Source organism: Harpia harpyja, chromosome 3 (genome assembly GCF_026419915.1).
Source record: "Harpia harpyja isolate bHarHar1 chromosome 3, bHarHar1 primary haplotype, whole genome shotgun sequence".
Lineage (NCBI taxonomy): Eukaryota > Metazoa > Chordata > Aves > Accipitriformes > Accipitridae > Harpia > Harpia harpyja.
Window position 1 is genome coordinate 54559658 of NC_068942.1, and position 19900 is coordinate 54579557.

The 19900-nt window shown below is 45.3% G+C and overlaps 2 protein-coding genes across 16 annotated transcripts in view; one reads left to right on the forward strand and one right to left on the reverse strand.

Annotated features, from left to right (window-relative positions):
• The first annotated feature begins 1869 nt into the window (after positions 1-1869).
• INSM2 (INSM transcriptional repressor 2) lies at positions 1870-3589 on the forward strand. The gene has a single exon (XM_052782639.1). The coding sequence runs from the start codon at positions 1874-1876 to the stop codon at positions 3275-3277; it is 1404 nt and encodes a 467-aa protein (XP_052638599.1). The 5' UTR covers positions 1870-1873; the 3' UTR covers positions 3278-3589.
• Positions 3590-5488: 1899 nt separating this feature from the next.
• RALGAPA1 (Ral GTPase activating protein catalytic subunit alpha 1) overlaps positions 5489-19900 on the reverse strand; it is a 135020-nt gene continuing 120608 nt past the window's right edge. For 8 of the 15 annotated variants that reach the window (XM_052782628.1, XM_052782624.1, XM_052782627.1 and 5 more), the window contains 3 exons: positions 15389-15513; positions 8476-8590; positions 5489-6900 (listed from right to left, as the gene is read on the reverse strand). In XM_052782628.1, the coding sequence (XP_052638588.1) occupies positions 6801-6900; positions 8476-8590; positions 15389-15513 (340 nt within the window). In that variant the 3' untranslated portion in view covers positions 5489-6800. Of the gene's footprint in view, positions 6901-8475; positions 8591-14709; positions 14741-15388; positions 15514-19900 lie in introns of those variants that run through there. The other 7 variants (XM_052782625.1, XM_052782637.1, XM_052782635.1 and 4 more) reach the window with 5 other exon arrangements.

Consider the following 19900-nt stretch of genomic DNA (forward strand, 5'->3'; position numbering starts at 1 on the left):
GGGCCCAAGGAAACTCCCTAACGCAACTCCAGCCTGCAGCTTTTACTGGGAAAATGTTTGGAGTCTCAGTAAATGCACTCAGTGCACCCGCTTTCCAGCTGGCACTTCACCTCCCACTGCACCTGCGTAGGAAAAGGCGTCGTTGGGTTCCTCTGCCCTTAGGACAGAAGCTGAGCTGGACATTCCTACCACTGACTGCTTTTGCACCACAACAAAAGCGAATGAAACAATACTGGGAACATTGCCTTCAAGGGGAAACTGAAAGAACTATTTACATATCGCTTGAAGGAGCAGTATAAAACAGTGGATCTGTAACAAGAGATCCAGTTATTCAGTGAGAAATGTAGCTGGGACGTCCCAGTTACAAAGGTCAACCCAAACGTTAGGCAAAAATCATGCAGCCAGTCAGCGGAGTGACCCAATTGCGCGGCAGCATGGCTCGTCGGTCCCAATTACAGCAGTTTGTACGAACAAAGGGTGATCTCTAGCCCGCAGCCTATAATCTAATCTAAAATTCAGTGCAACCATGAAAACAGAGAAAAATGGGTGAGGAGAGTAATATAAAACATGACTAAGACTTCGCTAAGCAAATATAACCAGAGTACTTACACAGACAAGTGGCTGAGCATTTGGAGCAGGTGGGGCAAGTTCTGTTCTTGCATGAAGGCTTCAAATCTTTCTGGCCACTTCTGGGAAGCTCCTCGATCTAGAGGGGCCGGTTCTCCCTTTCTCCCGGTGCCCTCTAATTTCTCCTGCTAGGGGCTGCTCCCAACACGCTGAGTCCGACCGTGCTACCGTGGCAAGGGATGTCTGTCCCTGGGCAAGGGATGGAGTAGGGCTTTAGCGTGTTCATTTTCAACGGCACGCCATCTTGTGTATACTGCGAGCAGTAGGTCTCCGGGCAGGAGAGCACTGTCCTGCCTCCAAAACCGGGCTCGGGTGAATAAATGAGTGATCAAACGGGAGATGCTGGTAACGCGCGGCGGGGTCGGAGGGGCTGCTGGCGACCCGCTGCAGGTGCGCTCCATCCCCCGCTGAAACAACGGCGTTCCTAAAAAGGTGCTTAGTGGTTTGGCAAACAGAACTACTACCTTGCTTCGGGGATGCGCAAGCTGCCGCTAGGCTCACGGCCCCCCCAAACGGGCCGGGAGCCGCATCGGGGCGCGGTGCGTGGGGAGGTTGCGGCGCTTTTGCAGTTTGTTGCACCGCAACTCGGTCTTGCCTCCCCCGGGCTGCCCGCCCGTGGGTGAAGCTGCCAGGGGACCCCAGCCGCAGCCGTTCCACAGCTCAGCGATTTAGCATTTTGAGCGGCGGTGGCAATTCTGCTCTTGCACGGGGAGCTCACCTCAACGCAGCATCTTTCTGGCTGCTTGGGGGATAACTCTTGAAGCGGCGGTGCCGGAGGACGGAGCGGGCTCCCAGCTCTCGCCCGCTCCAGAGGACAGCCACGCAGGCCGGCCCGGCGCCAGCGCCGGAGGACGGCTGCCGACACAAACGCCCGCGGCAGACGCTGCTGCCGGGACCCTGCCCGGCCCCTCGGCCGCGGGGCTGCGGCCCTGCCCCGGCCCGCCGCCTCGGACCCACGCTCCCGGTCCCACATCTCGCTCAGTCCCGCCGATGCCCGCGGCGCCGCGCCGCGGGGTGCGCTCCCGGGGACACGCCGCCCGCCGCCGCAGCCCGAGCGCGCCCGCCCCGCCGGCGGGGAGCCCCGGCCCGGCCCGCCCGCCGCCGCCGCCGCCTCCCCCCGCCGCCCCCAACTCCTCATTGGCCGCCGCCGCCGGAGGGAGGATGACGCCCGGGCGGGAGCGGGCGCCGGGGGTATAAAGGCCGGGCGGGCCGGTGCCGCCGCGCTCTCCCGCCGCCCCGCCCCGCTATGCCGCGCGGCTTCCTCGTCAAGCGCAGCCGGCGCCCCGGTGGCTCCTACCGGGCGCGCCCGCGGGAGAGGGACCCGGACCGGGACCCGCCGCCCGCCCCGCCGCCGCCCCCGCCGCCCGCCGCCGGGGGCAGCCCCGCCGCCAGGCAGGGGGCGGAGGAGGAGGAGGAGGAGGGCGAGGAGGAGGAGGGCGCCGCCGCCGCTTGCCCCGGGACGTGGCCCCCCGGCGGCGGCTGCGGCGGCCCCGGGCTCGCCCCGCCGGAGGGGCCGGCCGCCTGGGGGGCGGCCGGGCCCTGCAGCGCCGCGGGGCCGCGGGCGGCTCTCTTCGAGCGGTGCCTCAGCTCCCCCGCCTCCGCCGAGTCCTTCCCCCTGGCCGCCTCCTTCCCGCCCGCCGACAAGCTGCTGCTGCAGCCCCGCACGCCGCTGCCCGCCCCGCCGCCGCCGCCGCCGGTGCCCGCGCTGAAGCGGCCGTCGCGGGCCAAGGCGCCGGCCAAGAAGGCCAAGGCCACGCGGAAGCTCAGCTTCGCCGACGAGGTGACCACCTCGCCCGTGCTGGGGCTGCGCATCAAGGAGGAGGGGCCCGAGGGCCGGCCGGGGCCGGGGCCGCCGGCGGGGCGCACGCCGCTGGGCGAGTTCATCTGCCAGCTGTGCAAGGAGCAGTACGCGGACCCGCTGGCGCTGGCCCAGCACCGCTGCTCCCGCATCGTGCGCGTCGAGTACCGCTGCCCCGAGTGCCACAAGATCTTCAGCTGCCCCGCCAACCTGGCCTCGCACCGCCGCTGGCACAAGCCGCGGCCCGGCCCCAGCGCCGACGGCTCCGCCGCCGCCCCGCCGGGCAAGGAGAACAGCCCCGAGCGGCGGCCCCGCGGCCCCGCCGCGCCCCCGCCCCAGCCGCCGCCGCCCCGTCAGCACCGCGGCGGCGCGGACAGCGCCGGCGGCGCCCCGGCCCCCCCCGGCCCCGGCCCCGCTCCCGCTCCCGGCCCCGCGGGCGGCCCCGGCGGGGAGGCGTTCGCCTGCCCCTGCTGCCAGAAGCGGTTCCGGCGGCAGGCCTACCTCCGCAAGCACCTGGGCACCCACGGGGCGGCGCGGCCCGCCGCCTACGGCCCGCCGGAGCGCGGGCAGCTCGCCTTCGCCTGCCACCTCTGCGGCGCCCGCTTCCCCTCGGCGGACATCAGGGACAAGCACCGGCTGTGGCACGCCGTGCGGGAGGAGCTGCTGCTGCCACCGCCGGCCGGGCCCCCCGAGGGCGGCGCGGCGGGCGGCGAGCGGCAGGGCTTCCCCTGCAAGCACTGCCCCGCCACCTTCTTCAGCGCGCCCGGGCTGGCGCGGCACGCCAGCAAGTGCCACCCGCCGGAGAGCAGGCAGGTCCTGCTGCTCCAGGTGCCCGTCCGGCCGGGCTGCTAGGCCCGCGGCCGCCCCCGATGGGATTGCTCCGGGAGCCCGGGCGAGCCGAGAGAGTCCTGTCCACGCTGTAATTCCTATGGAAAGTCGCGGTACCCACGGCTACGCAGGCGGAGGAGCCTCCCGCGGACTGCCCCCCCCCCCGCCTCGGCCCCCGCCGCCTCCCCGGCCGGTGGGTAGCGACGCTCGCCCCCAGCCCAGCACGGTGGAAGGTTCAGCCGACGGGCGGTACCGCCGCCGCCTCCGCGGGCCCGCGCCGAGCCCCGCGCGGGAGGCAGGCGCGGCGCTGCCCGTCGGCGGCCGGGGGGCGGCCGGCGGGCGTGGGTACGGCCCCGGGCTGGCGGCGGCACGCCAGGAGCCGGGCCCCGCCGGCATCTGCTGGGATGCGGGCAGTGCCGGGGCGGGGGCGGGAGTCGGCCCACGGAAAGTGCATCTTCCGTAGCTACTCTCGGATAGAAGTACAGCTGTATATACGATATTTAAAGAGAGGAATTATTTTTCGTGAGAAAGGGAGCCTGATCTAGTGACCTTGTTTTAATAGCCTTAGCCCCCCAGCTTCAACACTTAAGTTATCGTGAGGTGTTTTGTTTGCTGTACTCTGTACTAAGATAGTCGAGAAGGTAAATGTTCATATTAAGTCAGTGTTGAGTCATATGATAGCTAGCAAAACGTATGGAAAATTAATCGTGCTGTCTGCTTAATTAAAATACCGGGTGTTGATCTTCTATAGCTAAGTACGCATCTCCCGCTTACTCTGTGTTTCTGTACCCCGGCGACCAGGCAGTAGGAAAAAAGCGCGTCTCCGGCAGCTGCCCGTTTCAAAACCCGCTCCGCTCCGTTAGTGGCTTGTTAGTGTGGCACGGACAATAGGGAGAAGCGCAGTTGGGTCTCGCCAGGCCGGGCAGCGCGCGGCCCTGCCAGACCCTGCGTCGTGGGCAGGCAGAGGGTCCCTGTCCGCAGCTGGCCTTTTTGGGTGGCCTCCGACCCCTCTCCCCCGCGAGCTGTGCTGTTGATGTGAGCTCCTTCGAGTCTTGTGACCAGCTGAAACTAGAACGTGAAACAGTCTTTGGGTATGTTGCTAAAGCGCAGATGACAGGCTACCTTCCTTCTCCCTAATGAGACCTACCTTTAGCACAGCAACCCGCAGCGTGTATTCCCTGGCTTGAACGGCGGTCTGGCCAAATGCTTTGAAATACCGTCAGATTTACCAGCTACTGACATTTCAGCCGGTATTTATTTATTTATTTAATTTCCCCAGGCAGGAGTGCTTGTGTCTAAATGGGATAGCAGATGAGGCCAAAAATAAGGGCAAGCAAATTCAAGAAAGGATTTAGAACAAAGCTCACGCCTTTCTTGAATTCAGCAGGGCAAAGAGGGCCAGCTGGTGACTTCTGAAGAACCGAGTTGATCCCAGCCCTAGTCTTCGTTCTGTCTCAAATCAGCATGCAAAATATTTCAATCTTTTGATTAGCATCCCCTAAAGCAATTATTTCTGTAGTTTTAGATTTTGTTACACACAACAAAAGATTCACGTGTATCACGCCCAAAGGCTGAAAGCAAGCGATAAGTGTTTTTTTTGAAATGTGCTTCACGGACTTTTTCATTTTAGTTCCAGGACCTGGACAAATGAATTAATACAATATAACCTAAAGCAGCCAAGATTTGCTGTCCGACGCAGACGGCTAAACTTGCAGCTCGCTATTCTCATATGCCAGAAATAAAGCATGTTATTTTAAGTTGTGCATTTTTCCATCATTTGTTGGTAACAGAGACTTAGGTAAAAATGCCCCTTTTATGCAATTAAATGAGTTCTCCCTCCTCACAGTGACAACAGAGAAGGTCACTGTGTTTTTTTTAAATCATCGCTCTCCTTTCTTCATTTGTGCAGTCAAAGATGAAGGGCTCTGGACCACAGAAACCTGATGATTATTAACTGCTCCTACAATTAGCACACGAACAACCAGCCTGCAGGAGGGAACGTCCTGCGCTTTGCGTTACCTGCGGAGCTACGTGTGTTGTATTTACTAGATCTGGGGAGAAGTCTTCCGTACGGCGTTCTTGTGATGGGTTGGGAAAAAGCTCCTAGGAACTCGTGTGTACTTTTTAATACAAATGAAAACTAAGCCGTGTATCGCACTTAACTGCTTCACGTGTAATATGCTATTCTTCTATAAATTGGAGTAAGAATCTAATCACTGAGGTGAATGACTAATATACAAAAGGTGGTAAGAATAATTTTATTGTATTATTAAATAGCATGTCTTCTCTTCAACCATTACAAATTTGTAGATACTACATGAATGACAATACATAATCTATCTTTTTATTGTTGCCCATATGATATATTTACACATGCAGTTAGTACCGATGTCATGCTACATTTTGTTAACAGCATTTTGTTGTTTGCCAGACTCAAAATGTGAGCATTTCATCTTCTGTAGGAAAATGTCTCTGGGTGGGTGGAACACGTGTACTAATCTGCACTCACAGCGTTGGAATTGTCAGCATTTCAGGCCAGGCTCCTGGAGCATGTTCCCTTTTCTTCCCTAGTACATATCATCAGAGCAATGAATTTCTTTCAGGGAAGTGCTTTTTTTTTTTTTTCTCTTTTTAATGTAAGAAACAAGAATATACATCTAGATCCAGCAGCCCAGTGATAAAGGCTGAAAACCGTGAAAACTCAATGGCATTTACTATTGATACCACTTGGAAAAGCAAACATTATAAAAATATTTGGAAGCCAAGCATAAGTAGAATTTCAGCACAGTGATTTTGTTTTCTGGCATAGATTATGGCATCACCTGCACAGTTATGAAATGATACGTTGCTCTGTGAAGAAAGAGTTGGTGCTAAGAGCAAGTTATTTCGTTTGGACTCTGTAATGCTTGAAAGGCCGTTGAACTACTTTATTCTTAACATAAATAATCTGTACACATCCTGTGCATTAACATTGTGACATCTGACAAAGACTTTACAAATGCAACTTCAATTTAAAATTGTACATTCATTTTCAAATTGTACATAATTTCTTTCTTTGTTACAGAGAAAATTGCAATGGGGCACAATAAATATAGTGTAATCAAACTGCAGTTTCCAATTCCATATATAACTCAAGATCAACCAGAGTTAAAAATGACTACTGTTAAGATACTGTAATCATCCAGGAAGGTAAAAGGTGCAGAGGACAAACTGCACTGCAAAAAAAAAAAAAAAAAAAAGAAAAAAAAGAAAAAAAAAGAAAAAAAAACCCTAAAAAAAAAAGGCAGCCTGGAGTTTGATAAAAAACCAAAAGCTAAAATATTAAAGTAAAATTCCAGTGTCACTGTTTAAAATAAACATACAGAAAAGGGGTAGGCAGGGGACAGGTGCACGCACATTAGAGACATTATCCTTTAACAGAAAGCGGTGAGTTGCTGCGGGAAGGGTGGCCGATTGCTGTTCACTAGAAAGCTGCAGGCATCTCGCCACTTAGGACTTGTTGGCCGAGCCAGAGGAGCGGCGCAGTTTCATGGACATGCGGCTCTTGCTACTCCGAGGAGACATTGGAGAGGCTAAGTCTGTTCCATCCACCTGTGCTGTTGCTGCTGCTGCTGGAGGTTCTCCCGGCTGAGTCTCTGGGCAGAAGCCTGCAGAGGACAGCAAGAACCAGATGGGTCAGTGCTGCCTTCCGCACTCGCAGCGCGGGATCTATTCACAAGGGGCAGAGAGGAATTTCAGTGCTGCTGTCACTCCCACAGCATCTCCTAGCCCTTTACCAGCTGTGGGTGATGGTACTGCACGTGGAGTTAGCCACTGCCACAAATCCACCTCTAGAGAAAAGGCGATGCCAGAAACCACTGAGCTACGGGACTGCAGAACCCCCTCGCTCTCGGCAACTGAGGCAGCACTGAAGTGGGCGATGTTCTCCCGCTAACCAGGAGAACAAACACCTCCAGTTCCCTTGCAGGGATGGGAAGTTGTTATTCAAATCACAACCCAGAAGAATCCAGTCTTTAATGAGAACATGAAGGTTAACAGCTCATTGCACATGAAGGGAGCTCTAGGAATGCAGCTGAAGAGGTGGAGTGAATCGGGGGCCAACTGGGAGAGCAAAACGTCTTCTCCCATCGCAACTTCAAAAGGCAAATTCCTACAGGGCCCACAAGGCAGAAGCTTGAACAGATCATACTAACTGGATGCACTATATGTTAATGTTTCTTTGTAAAAGGAACAAGATGAATTTGAGGTAACGGTATGTGGTTCATGAGCCCAGTGCCCAGAGCTACACTCCCGTGGGCCCCCAGTCCTCAATACAAGAGGACAAGGCTGTTCCTTACAAACAGCCCGTCTCCAAATCTTCTTCCATAAAGACACAAAAGGAAAAGGAGAAAATACAAAATCAAAATTACATTCTCCTTCCCATGTACAGGAAATTAACACTATGAACTCACATCCACAAAACTGAACTGCATTTTAATTAGCCATTTACACAGACTGACAGCCTGATTGAACTCAGCTACCTCAGTCGCCACTGATCGCTTCTGACTCGTATAAATTATGGACAGAAGCTTAGTCCTGCAGAAGTCAATGGGGAAACCCCTGCTGACTTCAGTAAGCTAGAAATCACTTGCTATTTCTTCCACATGATGCTATTACTGCTAATTCTTTAAAATAATAATGCAATAATCAGAACTGAAGATCTCTCTCCCTCAGTATACGTTTCATATATTAAGGGGTGCAAAAACCATTCAAAACCGATCATGATTTATTTTGAAAGGCTCCTCTAAAATCAAATGAGGTCATCAGGTAAGAAGTCCAAGAGTACATTTAAAACATATTGTCATAAAATTCTGCGATTTAGCGCCCTGGCTGTCCTCCTTGCCTGGTCCAGCACCTGCCTGCTCCAGAGGGATGGCACGGTACTTTCTATCTTTCTCAAATTGACACGACCCATCAAAGTGACTGGGAGGAGAAAGGGCTGTTATTTGTTCCCCAGCTGGTGACAGTAATTCTGTTCATGAACTAGGTATTTCATTGCCAAACAATCTGGAAAAGCATGATAATGCCTGACTCACTGTGCCTTGCAGAAAAAGGCACGCAGGGAAACATGCACTCTCATTCTCTGAAATTCTATCTTGTTCTAATTTTACAAGGAATTAAAGCATTTCAAATGGTGGAAGTTAGAGAATAGAAAATAACCGTTGTTGTTTTGCACAGCATACCATTCACAGCTAGCGTGAAAGACCTTCCGTTTCAAGCCTTTGCCCTTTACCTTGATGTGGCCAATGCTTTCTAGTGGAGGTTTTGGAAGGAGAAGAAATATCACAGCATTTCTTTCTTTGTTGAGAATGAAGAAGTGATGAGGAAGGAGGAGTGGAAAGAAGTGAGGAAGGGGAAGGAGAAAAGATAAAAGATAACAGGTGTGAGACATGAGACACGAACCGCAGAGATTGAGGGGTATTAACAGATGAGCACAGAAAAAGGAATTTCGAATTTCATTATGCAATTGCTGCTCATGCTACAGGTTAAAGAGAGTGATGAGTTAGTTATGTGCAATGAAGCAACAGCTCTGAAATCTGGCGTCATACTTACCAACTAAGCATTACAAGAAAAAAAGGAAGAGAGAGAGAAAGAAAAGAATTCTATGACATTATCCAGATCCAGCAACCTTATTCATAGCAACTGAGATACATCCTAAACATTGTCTGAAATGCTTGCTTAAAGTCTGTGAAAACAGTTTAATACTCACACACATACACACAATCGAGAAAGAAAAACAAATGGCAACTCGATATATGGCTTCTGCTCCCCAGCTGTTTCACAGTATTAAGTGTGCTAAAATTATAGCCAGTCTCAACATGAGACTCCTGAAATCATGTAAAGAAGAAAAAAACAGAGTATTTAAGCTTGTTAGTCTGCATCAAAGGGTCAAACCTTAGTGTGACATTTTATCATGGCTTGGCTCAAGAAAACCTTAACACCCCCCCGCCCCCCATTATTTCAATTAAGGTATTATTCCGGTCATATCTTAAAATTTTGTTTCTGATTCCTGCAGACAGAAGCACAGATTCACATGTAATCCCATTCTTTTAAGAAACTGACTTAGAGCTATTGAAGAACAGAAGTCATGTAATGTGATTTTCACATCTGAACATATCACACCAGAAGAGTGAAGAATAATGGCACTTAAAATATATTCAAAGTCTGACAGCAATCAACAGACTGAGTAGTAACTAAATTTCTTTGGATTTTAGATAAGCATATATATCTATATATACATACATACGCACATACACACATGTGGATATTAAATGTGGTATATAGAAATTCTTCAGGTTTTGTTTCCCCTTCACAGTTTTAAAATCTTCAGTGTAAAATGTTACTATCTTTATCTCTCTATGGAATGAAATATTTAGTTATCCAAAATATAAAAATAGGGTTAAATAAGACGGCTTTATTGACAATTGACCTAGAATCAGAAAGTCCTATAAAATAAACAAAATAGATGTGTTAGGATTTTTAAGAGGTTGAAAAATGTCAGGAAGTGATCCATATTTTTCATCTCTTAGGCCTTGACAAGTGACAAATACCATAGTCTGATGAGCTATGATATTTTGGGGCCATAAGGTAAAGCTGTTTCAATTGCTTCTGAACAAGGAGGTGGATCAACAAAGTTGAAATGTGACATTTTCACACTCCATTGGAAAATTTTAGGATCTTCTACTAATAGTGTGTTGGATATTTGACTCAGAAATTAACTATTTAAATGTCACATGGAATCCTAACTACATACCGACTGAATTAGAAGTGAGGTGAGGTGGAGGAATCCGGAGGTATCGTTAACACATGCACTGCCATGACTCATCTCGCGCATCAGTTCTGACTTTCAAAGAGGTGAAAAATTCACCGAGCAGAAGCCTGACAGGGTGCTGATGTTAAGACAGAGTGCTGCATGGTAAGACTATTCTCAGTGCTTCTGGCTTTATCACACCTTGTGGATCAACATTTTCCTGAGTGCCATCTCTGATAATTTGTGCATGTTGGTACATTTTGATAGTTTTTTAAGATACTTCACCCCCCCACCCCAACCTCCAGGGAAGAGGGCAACCATTTTTGTACAGCTTGTGCCCTTTGCCGCTCTTACAAATTCCAGTCCAAATCCAGCTAAGTTGCCTGTCATGCTCAGCAGAACCTTGCTAGAGTCAAGTCAATTAAGCCTCTCACTAATTTTGGGAAATGAGGAAAGGAAGCAGGAAGCGGATGCAGAGAGAAGACTGCAAAAGCAGCTGCAAAGCAAGACGAGAAAGTGAGGAAGAGATCATCTGAAGATCTGGAAGACTGGAACTGGGTAGGACAGAAAGAACTAAGAGCCAGACATGAGAAAGAACACAGCAAAAAAGATTAAGCTTATGGCAAAAGAGCAGCAGAGCCCATGTCCAGTGAAGAATGCTCTTCAGAATCTGGCTGGAAATGAGTGTTGGGTAAACCTGTTCCTCTCTGTCAACTATTACCTGTGAAATCCAGTGGCAAAATTCCCAATCTTTTCCACTAGTGGAGATTCAGGCAGAGGTAAGACAGCTTACTACCTTACTACCTATTATTGCCCTATCTCAGTCTGCAGGAGGTGGTGGTGGATCTAGAGGTTGCAGTTTTGCTCATGAATCACGTGGCTGTTAATCAGCGTTACAGAATTTCTCTTTTGCCCTATGCCTTAAAACAAAAATGGAAGGAATTACACAAGGAAAATGTTGTCACAAGACAATGAGTTCACAAAGTCAAACATTCAAAAACTAGGAAATGTCAGGATTAAAATTTAATTTTGTCCCCTTGTGCGTATGCACGGGATGCTTTTTAGTTGGACAATCATACTCTTTTTTTCAGTGGACCCATTTCATTAAATGTAGAAAGTTGATCCATTTGGGTTTCTAGCAGTCCACACTGAATTTACTGCCTCAAAGTGCTGAGCATCCTCAGCTTATTATCACCCAAGTGGTTGACTTAAGAAGAATAGTTCAGAAACGCACAAGGTTTCAGCTTCAGTTGTTCCGATATGAAATTTTTGGAAAATTTCAGTAAGTTTTGAGGTTTTCCTCTGATTTGGAATGAAAAAAAAAAAAATCTTCCTAAATTTGGCCTGGAAAAGGGATAATGAGAAACTCTTCCCAGCCCTGCCAGACATACAGTCCTCATTTCTGTATTTCAGCTTCACTTCCAATCACTTAGACCCTTCTACAGTGAGAAAAGCACCATCATTCTCATCTGTGAAGGGGTAATACAGGGCCCAAAAGACTCTCAGTTCAAAGTTACACAGCAAGCAAGCAGCAGAAGAGATTAAGATGCAGGCTGCTGAATTTGAGTTTTTCTTGTGCAAGGCTGAAGTATTGTGACCTCTACGTTCCCCTGCTTCCCTGCCTGTCCGATGGCATCCCCACTTACTTTGGGAGCGGGGCGGCAGAATTGTTCTGAACACAGGCTTGAAAAATAAAGGAATGATCGTTGGGATCAAAAAGTCTGATGCTTTTATCACAAGGAAAATACTATGACTAATGTAGAGAGGCCCCTTCTTTATAAGGTCTCCTGTACTGAGGTACTATTTTTAGTAGGAAGAGAGGGAAAAAAGAAGATAAACAAAACCCAAGACATCAGTACATTTTAAAGCTCAGAATCTTAGCATCATGGGGTCAATAAGCCCTTCAATATCATTAAGCTTACCATTGACAGTTCCCTCAACCTATTCTGGTGTCACAGAAATCTGGTTTACTCAATAGCTGTATAGGAGGAGTTACTCTATTTAACAGAGTATCTGCAGTTACTCTATTTAACAGAGTCAGCACAAAGTAAAAAACACAGAGGCAACTGAATTATATTCTGTGATTAAGTGCAGGTAAATCTCAATTTTTTAAAATGTACACACCCACTACGTTAGTCAGGTTCCTAAACACGGGAACGTGGACTTGTCAGATATTTTGACAGGGTAAACGAAGTATCTAGATAAATCAGCAGCAGCCACAATCACACTGTATTGAAGAGCAACCACTGTAAGGAAGGAAATGGCTTTTGCTGAGGGCTGAGCCTTTGATAAAATATGTCAATCTGAGGAAATAGAGTTTGTTACCGAATGGCATGTTCTCTATTTGCTCTGATTATCATAGCTCAAATGAAAAAAAAGGCATGCTGAAACCAGCCAATAGGATCACAATAACAACAACAAAATTACAACTCCTGGTGATGGGCTGTAGCAGCTTCACAGTTTCTACAGATCTTTCTTAGAAGAAGAAATTGTATATAATATTTTAGAAAAATTAATCACTATCCAATTAAAGAATCAAGTCTATAATATCTAAAATGTGGATTTTTTTTCTAGTCTCTTCTGGTCAATTATTTTTCATTAAAGAAAACAGACAAATGAAATATTTTGTATTTAAAAAAATAATTGTCATGTATTTTTAGAAGCTGGTCAGAAATTTTCAGATGACATGGGCACGTCTGGCAGGGAGCCTGCAAGGTTTTGTCTGAGTCATCTTAGGGGCGATGAATGTGTGTGGATTCCCAGGCAGGACTCTAGTGCCACTCCTATGTGCAATCCTGGCACAATTCAGAGCTCTGTATCTATTTTTTCAAGAAATCAGCCTGTTGTAGGGACCCTGGAAACTTAGGGGTATCTATTTTTTTTAGCAGCACCTCTGACGGACTCTTCCTTGGGATCACAGTCCGTCAAAGTTCTGGGTCATCCGTAGCCACCTCGCTCACAGGTCTGCCTTTGCTAGAACTGGAAACCAGTGGTTTCCAGGCTAACCCCAAGCCCTGGCATAACCTTTCCGGCAGATGACTGCAGTGTTAATTTATACGTGCCTCAGGCTTTAGAATCTGTGCCCTCCAGAGTCAGCTTGGAGGTAGATGCTGTGGTAGTACTCCAGGCACTCTGTCCTGGAGCTGAGTACCAGAGTCCCAGGAGCCCCCAGGCAAGCAGGACTGCCAGAGCATCCCCAGCTTCCCTGGGCTGAAATGAAAGCTGAAATCAGGCAGGTCTGGGGACAGGTCGTTTGACTCTGATGCATGTCCATCCTAGGAAGCTCCTGACTGCTCCTGACACCGATGTGTTGGTCAGTTCCACTGCACAGCGCAAGGTCCAGAAGAATGTGGCCCTCAGGACAGGACATCATGTTTCGTAGTACGTAAACACACACACGCATACATGCAGATGTGAAATACATCACCTCCTATTAATGAGGTTCCTGCAGAAAATTATTACATTTGATAGAAAGGCTAAGTCTAAAATCAAGTTTCTAAAAATCATAATCTTTTTCCAGATCATGTCAGAGAATACCAAGTATGACTAGGACCATTTTTAAAGGAATACAGGAATTGCCACTGTAGAGCACCAAACTAGTACAGAGAAACAGCTTTGCTTCACCCCAAAAGAATGAACTAGAGGACGAGGGCAGAACAATTTAGCCTGGAATGAGATTTCCAAAAGTGAATAGGCAGAACTGATACAAGTGCACTAGAATATAGAATATACACTAGCCATACAAAAGTGTCTGGTGTTGAATACTTGCTGAGTGCATTAGGTAGGAAATGTGGCAAGGACTGGTATCCCTGGTTATTGTTTTTAATGTTTCTAGTTACAGATTTTTCCTATTCAAATGTTTTCATACATTAAATTATGTTACTATTTTTTTTTAATACTGATTTCATTAGTTTTAAGTTACTTTTAATTTTGCTTCCCTTTGGTCTTGACTATTTGCACTAGCATAACTATACCACTTCTTATACCTTGAAACTGCACCTCACTTCTACTTATGGTTTATACTTTCAAGCGAAGGAGTCCCTATGTTTTAACCTCTCTGTCATTCTTTCTGTAGCCCTATCACAACTCATCTATAATTTTAGAGTTTATTTCTGCATATTTTTGCAATTTGGAAACAAATTTTGAGATAACAACTTGCCAAATTATTCTTATAAAACTTATTTTATTTTGATTTACAGCTTTTCCACAGGAGCTTTTGGATTTTTTAGTCATTAAATAAAGGTTTCTGAACAAGGAATTTCAAGTGTTACACATTCTTCTTCTCCTTCTCTCCTATGTTATCACTGCAGAATGTCTTACAACATCAATGAAAGACAGTACAGGGTACAAAACACACCACTGCCATCCAGTACTACTTGTTCATGCTGAGAAACAAAGGTCAACACAATAAAGTGTTACTCATTCAACAACTGTCTCTATCATTAGTTACCTTAATCCCAGAACCAGTGTTAGTGCTTCATGCAGACCTGAGGTTAGTAAAAGACTAAAACTTTAAGAAGATGTAGTGGTCATTTCTCAATCAGTGTGAAATTCTTTTTAGTGTGAACAAGGGCAACAAGGAAAGTTCGCATACAATTTGGTTACAAGCTTAGTGCTCTAGTAAAAGTAAGAGGAACAAAGGGGTTTTTTGGACACTTTGTCTTACCTTCAGATAAACAGAACTGATATTTAATGATCTAAAAAGAGGGGAAATAAAATAATGAAATAATCATAAGGAGTTCAAGAAATTTCAGAACAGGAAGGCCTTGAGTTACTAATTTTCTTTTACCGATTTTCTCATTAGTAACTGAAAATGCAGTATCCTCTTATAAAACAGGTATTTTACTGGAAAGCAAAAATTACCTTAAAACCAACTTTGCAGCTAATAACCTGGAAACAAAACTGCTGACTGCAAGGCTCTCAGATTTCCAATTTAAAACTTTACATTCTAAAGATGTAATCAGCCTTAAAACTTTCTTATGAGGAAGGTGTACTAAGATAAAAGAATGTATCTACCTGAACTAGCCTAGATAAGGAGTACCAGGGCTTCCATGGAGACTTTATACAGGGGAACGTGATAAAATTCACTGTAAAAATACAGTGTCTGGTTGCTATATTAAAGCAGCTTCCCAGATCTTAATGCCAGGCATTGGCTCATGATGCCAGGCAACAGAATAAAGATTTAAAGGCAACTTTGCCCGGGTTCTCCGATATGTACATATAGTCTCTCCGATTAATGGTAACTCTTAATGATGTGTAAAGGTCTGATTTTTTAGTCTTTATAAGTAAGGATACTGCATTTCAAGTAAGATTGTATAAAAACAGTTCTTTACTGTACTTCTTACCTGTCTCTGAGGGCAAATGGTGGTAAGGTGCTGGACAGAAAACCTGAGCAGCAAAATCCTCAAATGTTGTAGGCTCTAGGTGATGTTGAACAATAGTTTGCAGGTATCGTGCTCTCTCCTCATAACTGGTTTAGCCAAGAATTAAGGATGAATTTATATCATGTACTGTAACTGCTAAATATCAGTGCCTAGTAATTCAGAACTCTTGTTTTTGTCAAATACATATAATGTATTTCAGTGACCGTACACACACTTATTTTTAATTCTTTACATAACTATATTATCTGATACACTGAAGTAATATTAACCATAAGATTAAACACAATTCATGTAAACCTTATGGTTCAACTATCTTTTTTTTCATGTCTGATGCAAAACTTTCTGAAATTTTTTTTTCAAACAACAGCAACATAAATACTCTCTTTTAAGTAACTGATTTGCCTGTACTCTGGTCACAACTAAATATAAAAACATTACAATTTTTAAGAGGTATAGCATGAAAAATAACCTTAGCATTAACAAAATAAATGATTTTGCACTTTTCCATAACAAACTGCTTCCATAATCCCTAAACACACACACACAGACAGACAAGACACACACACACACACAGAGTTAAGATAAATACATAGTGAAATTTCAGTATTGGGAAAAACACCTCGACAATTATGCTGTTAAAACAAGCAAGAATATTTGTAAAGAATCCGCAGGACCCTTAAATACTGGCTAACAGGGTGTCGGCAGGGCACTGACAGCAAAATACTGTACTTCTTCCTTTTCCCTGTGTTCTCCCTCTCTGATATTATTGACAAGAAACTGGTATCTTGAAGTGTTGTTGCTTTTGAAGAACCCTCTCCAGGCTTCTTGTTCCAGCAGGCCTGATTGTGCTGTTAGCACAGAGAGAGCGAGAAAAAGAGAGACTATTTCTGCTGTTTATGAAAGCAACTATGGAAAAGGCTGTCAAAATGTAGAGCAGCAGGCAGCAACATACAATTATCAAGAAAAACTACCATGCTGACTTCATGTCGTATAGTTCCTGAACTGAGAAATCAGTTAACCTTTTCTCTCACAACTTTCAAAGTCCTCCAGCTGGACTCAATATGTTGAATGAGGGAGACCTTCTCCAGTTATTTTATAGAACCGTAAAGCAATCAGAAATTCTCCCTGGCATTTACGCTTGTGCACACTCTTTTTTTCATATTTTACTCGTAGATAGTGAGATCATTTTCTCCTTACATAGTTCTGTTTTCCTAAAAAAAAACCAAACCAAAACCAAACCCAAACAAATCATCATGCTGTGGAAGAATGCACTCAGAATCAGTTTCTTGAAGGTTCTCGGTTCTGATTTCAGGTTTGCTGCTCTTTTGGGGGGGAACAGGGACAGTGAGAAAACTACCTTTCTGACTCAATTTCACCACCTGTAAAATGGGGATAATATTCATCTTGAATGCATCTTTTAGCATTCCAAACATAAAAACTGCATTACAAGTGATAAGTGTTTTTAATAGCAAGTGCTAACATTTAAAATAAATAACAATATTATTTTCAGTTATGATAAGCAATAAAATTCTCAGCCCCAAGTTAAAGCTGGAAACAATACCCTTCATCTTAGCTTATAAAACTATACTTCAACAATTACAGAACTTTTCCTACAAAACCTTTTTCCAGTTGCTTTCCATAAAATATTTACAGTAGATTTTGCAGTATATCTAAATATGAAAAAATCTATAGAGAATATATTATCTGAAAAGAACTTCTAGTGAATAAAATGATCTTCACCATATTTCGTTAGATCGCAACTTGGTTACATAGTGAAACTGGGAAACAATTTTCCCTCCAAAATCTGTGTTCCAGATTGTTTCTGGATCCTGAGACAGCTGAACCTCAGCAGAAGTCAGTCTGGAGAAGCTATGATAGAAGCACTAGGACAAGAGAAAATATAAAAATCTCCCATTGTAATGGTTCTTAGGTTGGGGGATAAACACAGTATTGAGCCTTAACAGAGGAGGGTAGTATAGCAGAGTTTTTAAGAGTTATGTATAAGTGGTAGAGGATGAAACTGATGGTTGAAGTCTAAATAATACTACGTATCTCACAACTTGTTGAAAAGCACTTTTTTCATTGGGGGAGATTCACAGCTGCTGAATTTTCTGCAGTTAATAGAGTCCTTTGATTCACAGCAGTGCCCCTTGCACAAAAAATACTGGCCTTTGTGTATTACCAGAAACTAATTTTCTATTTGGCTGAAAAGGGAAAAATGGGGTTATTGCTTCTCCCTCCTACAGAGCTTTTCATTATGCCTGATGCACTCAACTTCTAAGCTCTTCTGAGAAAAAAAAATAACTGAAGAGGCAAGAGGTAGAAAAATGAGCTTGTTAGCACATTAGAAGTGAAGTATCTTGGTGGGCCCTAGAAATTCCCAGTGGTGTGTTAACTTATCACTCTATGCATGCTGGCACTGATAGTCTCCCAATTGATCACTCTCTTTTCGCACCAAAGGTGCTGCCAGGAAGCAAAGGCTGAAGGCCCACAGGAGAACAGGCTGCTATCAAAACAAGCTGTTTTTAAAAGTCTGCTTGAATGGGTAAAATGTTTCATGAAAAAGTAGGGTGGAGACACCTACCTGCTTTTAAAATGCTCTACTTTCAGAGGTCTCTAAAGGAAACCTTTTAGTTTATCCTATTCTATCCAAAGCTTATACACAAATAAGGGAAAAATGAAGGAAAGTTACTGCTTTGAATGTGACAAGGACATTCCCATTCTCCAATCTAGGTACCTGTCTCCTAACCAAATAAAGTAGTCTTGACACAGATGCTGACTGAGGAGAATAATGATGTTTTCATTACACAGTGGAGAGGACATGCCTGTATCAGTTCTAGAAGTCTAATTCAAATGCACACTTAGTACACCCAGAGAAAAGTAATTCAGCTAGCCAGGTTGCCACTTGTCCTAACAATCCACAAAACCATCTGCAGCTTGTTAAAAACAGAAGCCCGCTTAAAAACAAAACAAAAATCTGCTGCGAACGCCAAGTCGAAAGCTTGCTGTATTCTGCACTGGGAAATGACACACTCTCCTCTGAAGAACTCCTTTTCTGTATCAGAGCCTGAGTAGCTGAGATTGGGGTACTTTTATCTTCTATTCACTTACACTTTGAGAACATTCTAGTATTTTAAAACTCAAAATTTGTATGCTTTTGTGGCTGAGATAATCTAGTTCTATGCTGTATCTGAATGCAACTATCTGCAAGAGTGACCCTAAACCCATGGTAGTTAATTTCTACATTACTCCTAATAGGCTAGACATTTATTTCTTTAAAATGTGGCTCTCTAGGGAAGAGTTATTAGCACCTACAAATTGAGTGGCACATACAAACTCAATGGCAAGTAATAATAGGGCAATGCAAGCGGTATTCTTACTGTGAGTGGATGTTGCCACTGGCATCAGCAATTAAGATGGAATGGGAAGGATGCACGGAAAAACCAACAGAGAAAGTCTGGCACAGAGAGTGACTAAACACTTAAAACAACAGTGTTGTGAGCTTTCTGCTTCTGAAGAAGGTGCTAACTAGAGCAAAAGAGAACGGTTAAAAAGGTAAGATATACATTAATTATACAGGCACTCACTCAAATCTGTCAGCTAAAAACTTGCAGATACATAATCCGCAAAAAGCATACCAAAAAATCTAATGACTTCATTATACTTTTTCAGAAGATATGGTTCTGAAAAATACAATCAGTACAAGAAAAAAATCAGGAATCGTACCTTTATAGGTCACTCAGGTTGTGGTCACTCACGTTGTAGTCACTCCAGCTAAAATGTCATTTGCATTACAATCCATTTTACTTATTCTCTAAATCTGCAATTATTTCTATTAATACTGAAAATACTGTACTTTCCATTATTACTGTAAACAAGCAGGTTTTTTTAGACCTGTTGATTTGCACTTGGGAACAAGCACCAAAATCCTGGCTGTCAGATCACCTACTTATGCTTAATCTGTCTGAAAAACAACATCTCATGTCTTCACCTAATAGCTCTCCAACACTCTTGATTGTATCACTTTCTTTTTTAACTCAAGTTCTGTTTAGATTCCTATGGCAGAACACATCTACATCTTGCAGATTCTTTTTGCATAATCTAAGCGAAAACTTTTTCTAGCCGTCTACATGAATGAATTATGCAGGCTCTTACTTCACATCTCAGTTACTGCCATGTCCTTTTCTCTGGCCTCAACAAACGAATTTTTACTCCTCCTTATATCTACTTGGAGCATTGCAGAGCCCACTTTCTGAATGTACTGCTTAGATGGGGCATTCTGTGCAGATATCACCATCAGTCTGTCACTCCCTAGCACAAATGCAGGCTACTTATTTTAACTTTATAGTCCATACTGATTTGATCAATTTTATCAAAATTACTCTTGCCTCCAGTCAGTTAACGCAGACAGTCACTCTCATTTACCTTGACGTTTTTGGACAGGTACTTTAGCACATTTTTCCATGTGGCTTC

What these genes read in the sequence shown, in the direction of transcription:
- INSM2 (XM_052782639.1), top strand. Translation starts at nt 1,874, where the DNA reads ATGCCGCGCGGCTTCCTCGTCAAGCGCAGCCGGCGCCCCGGTGGCTCC.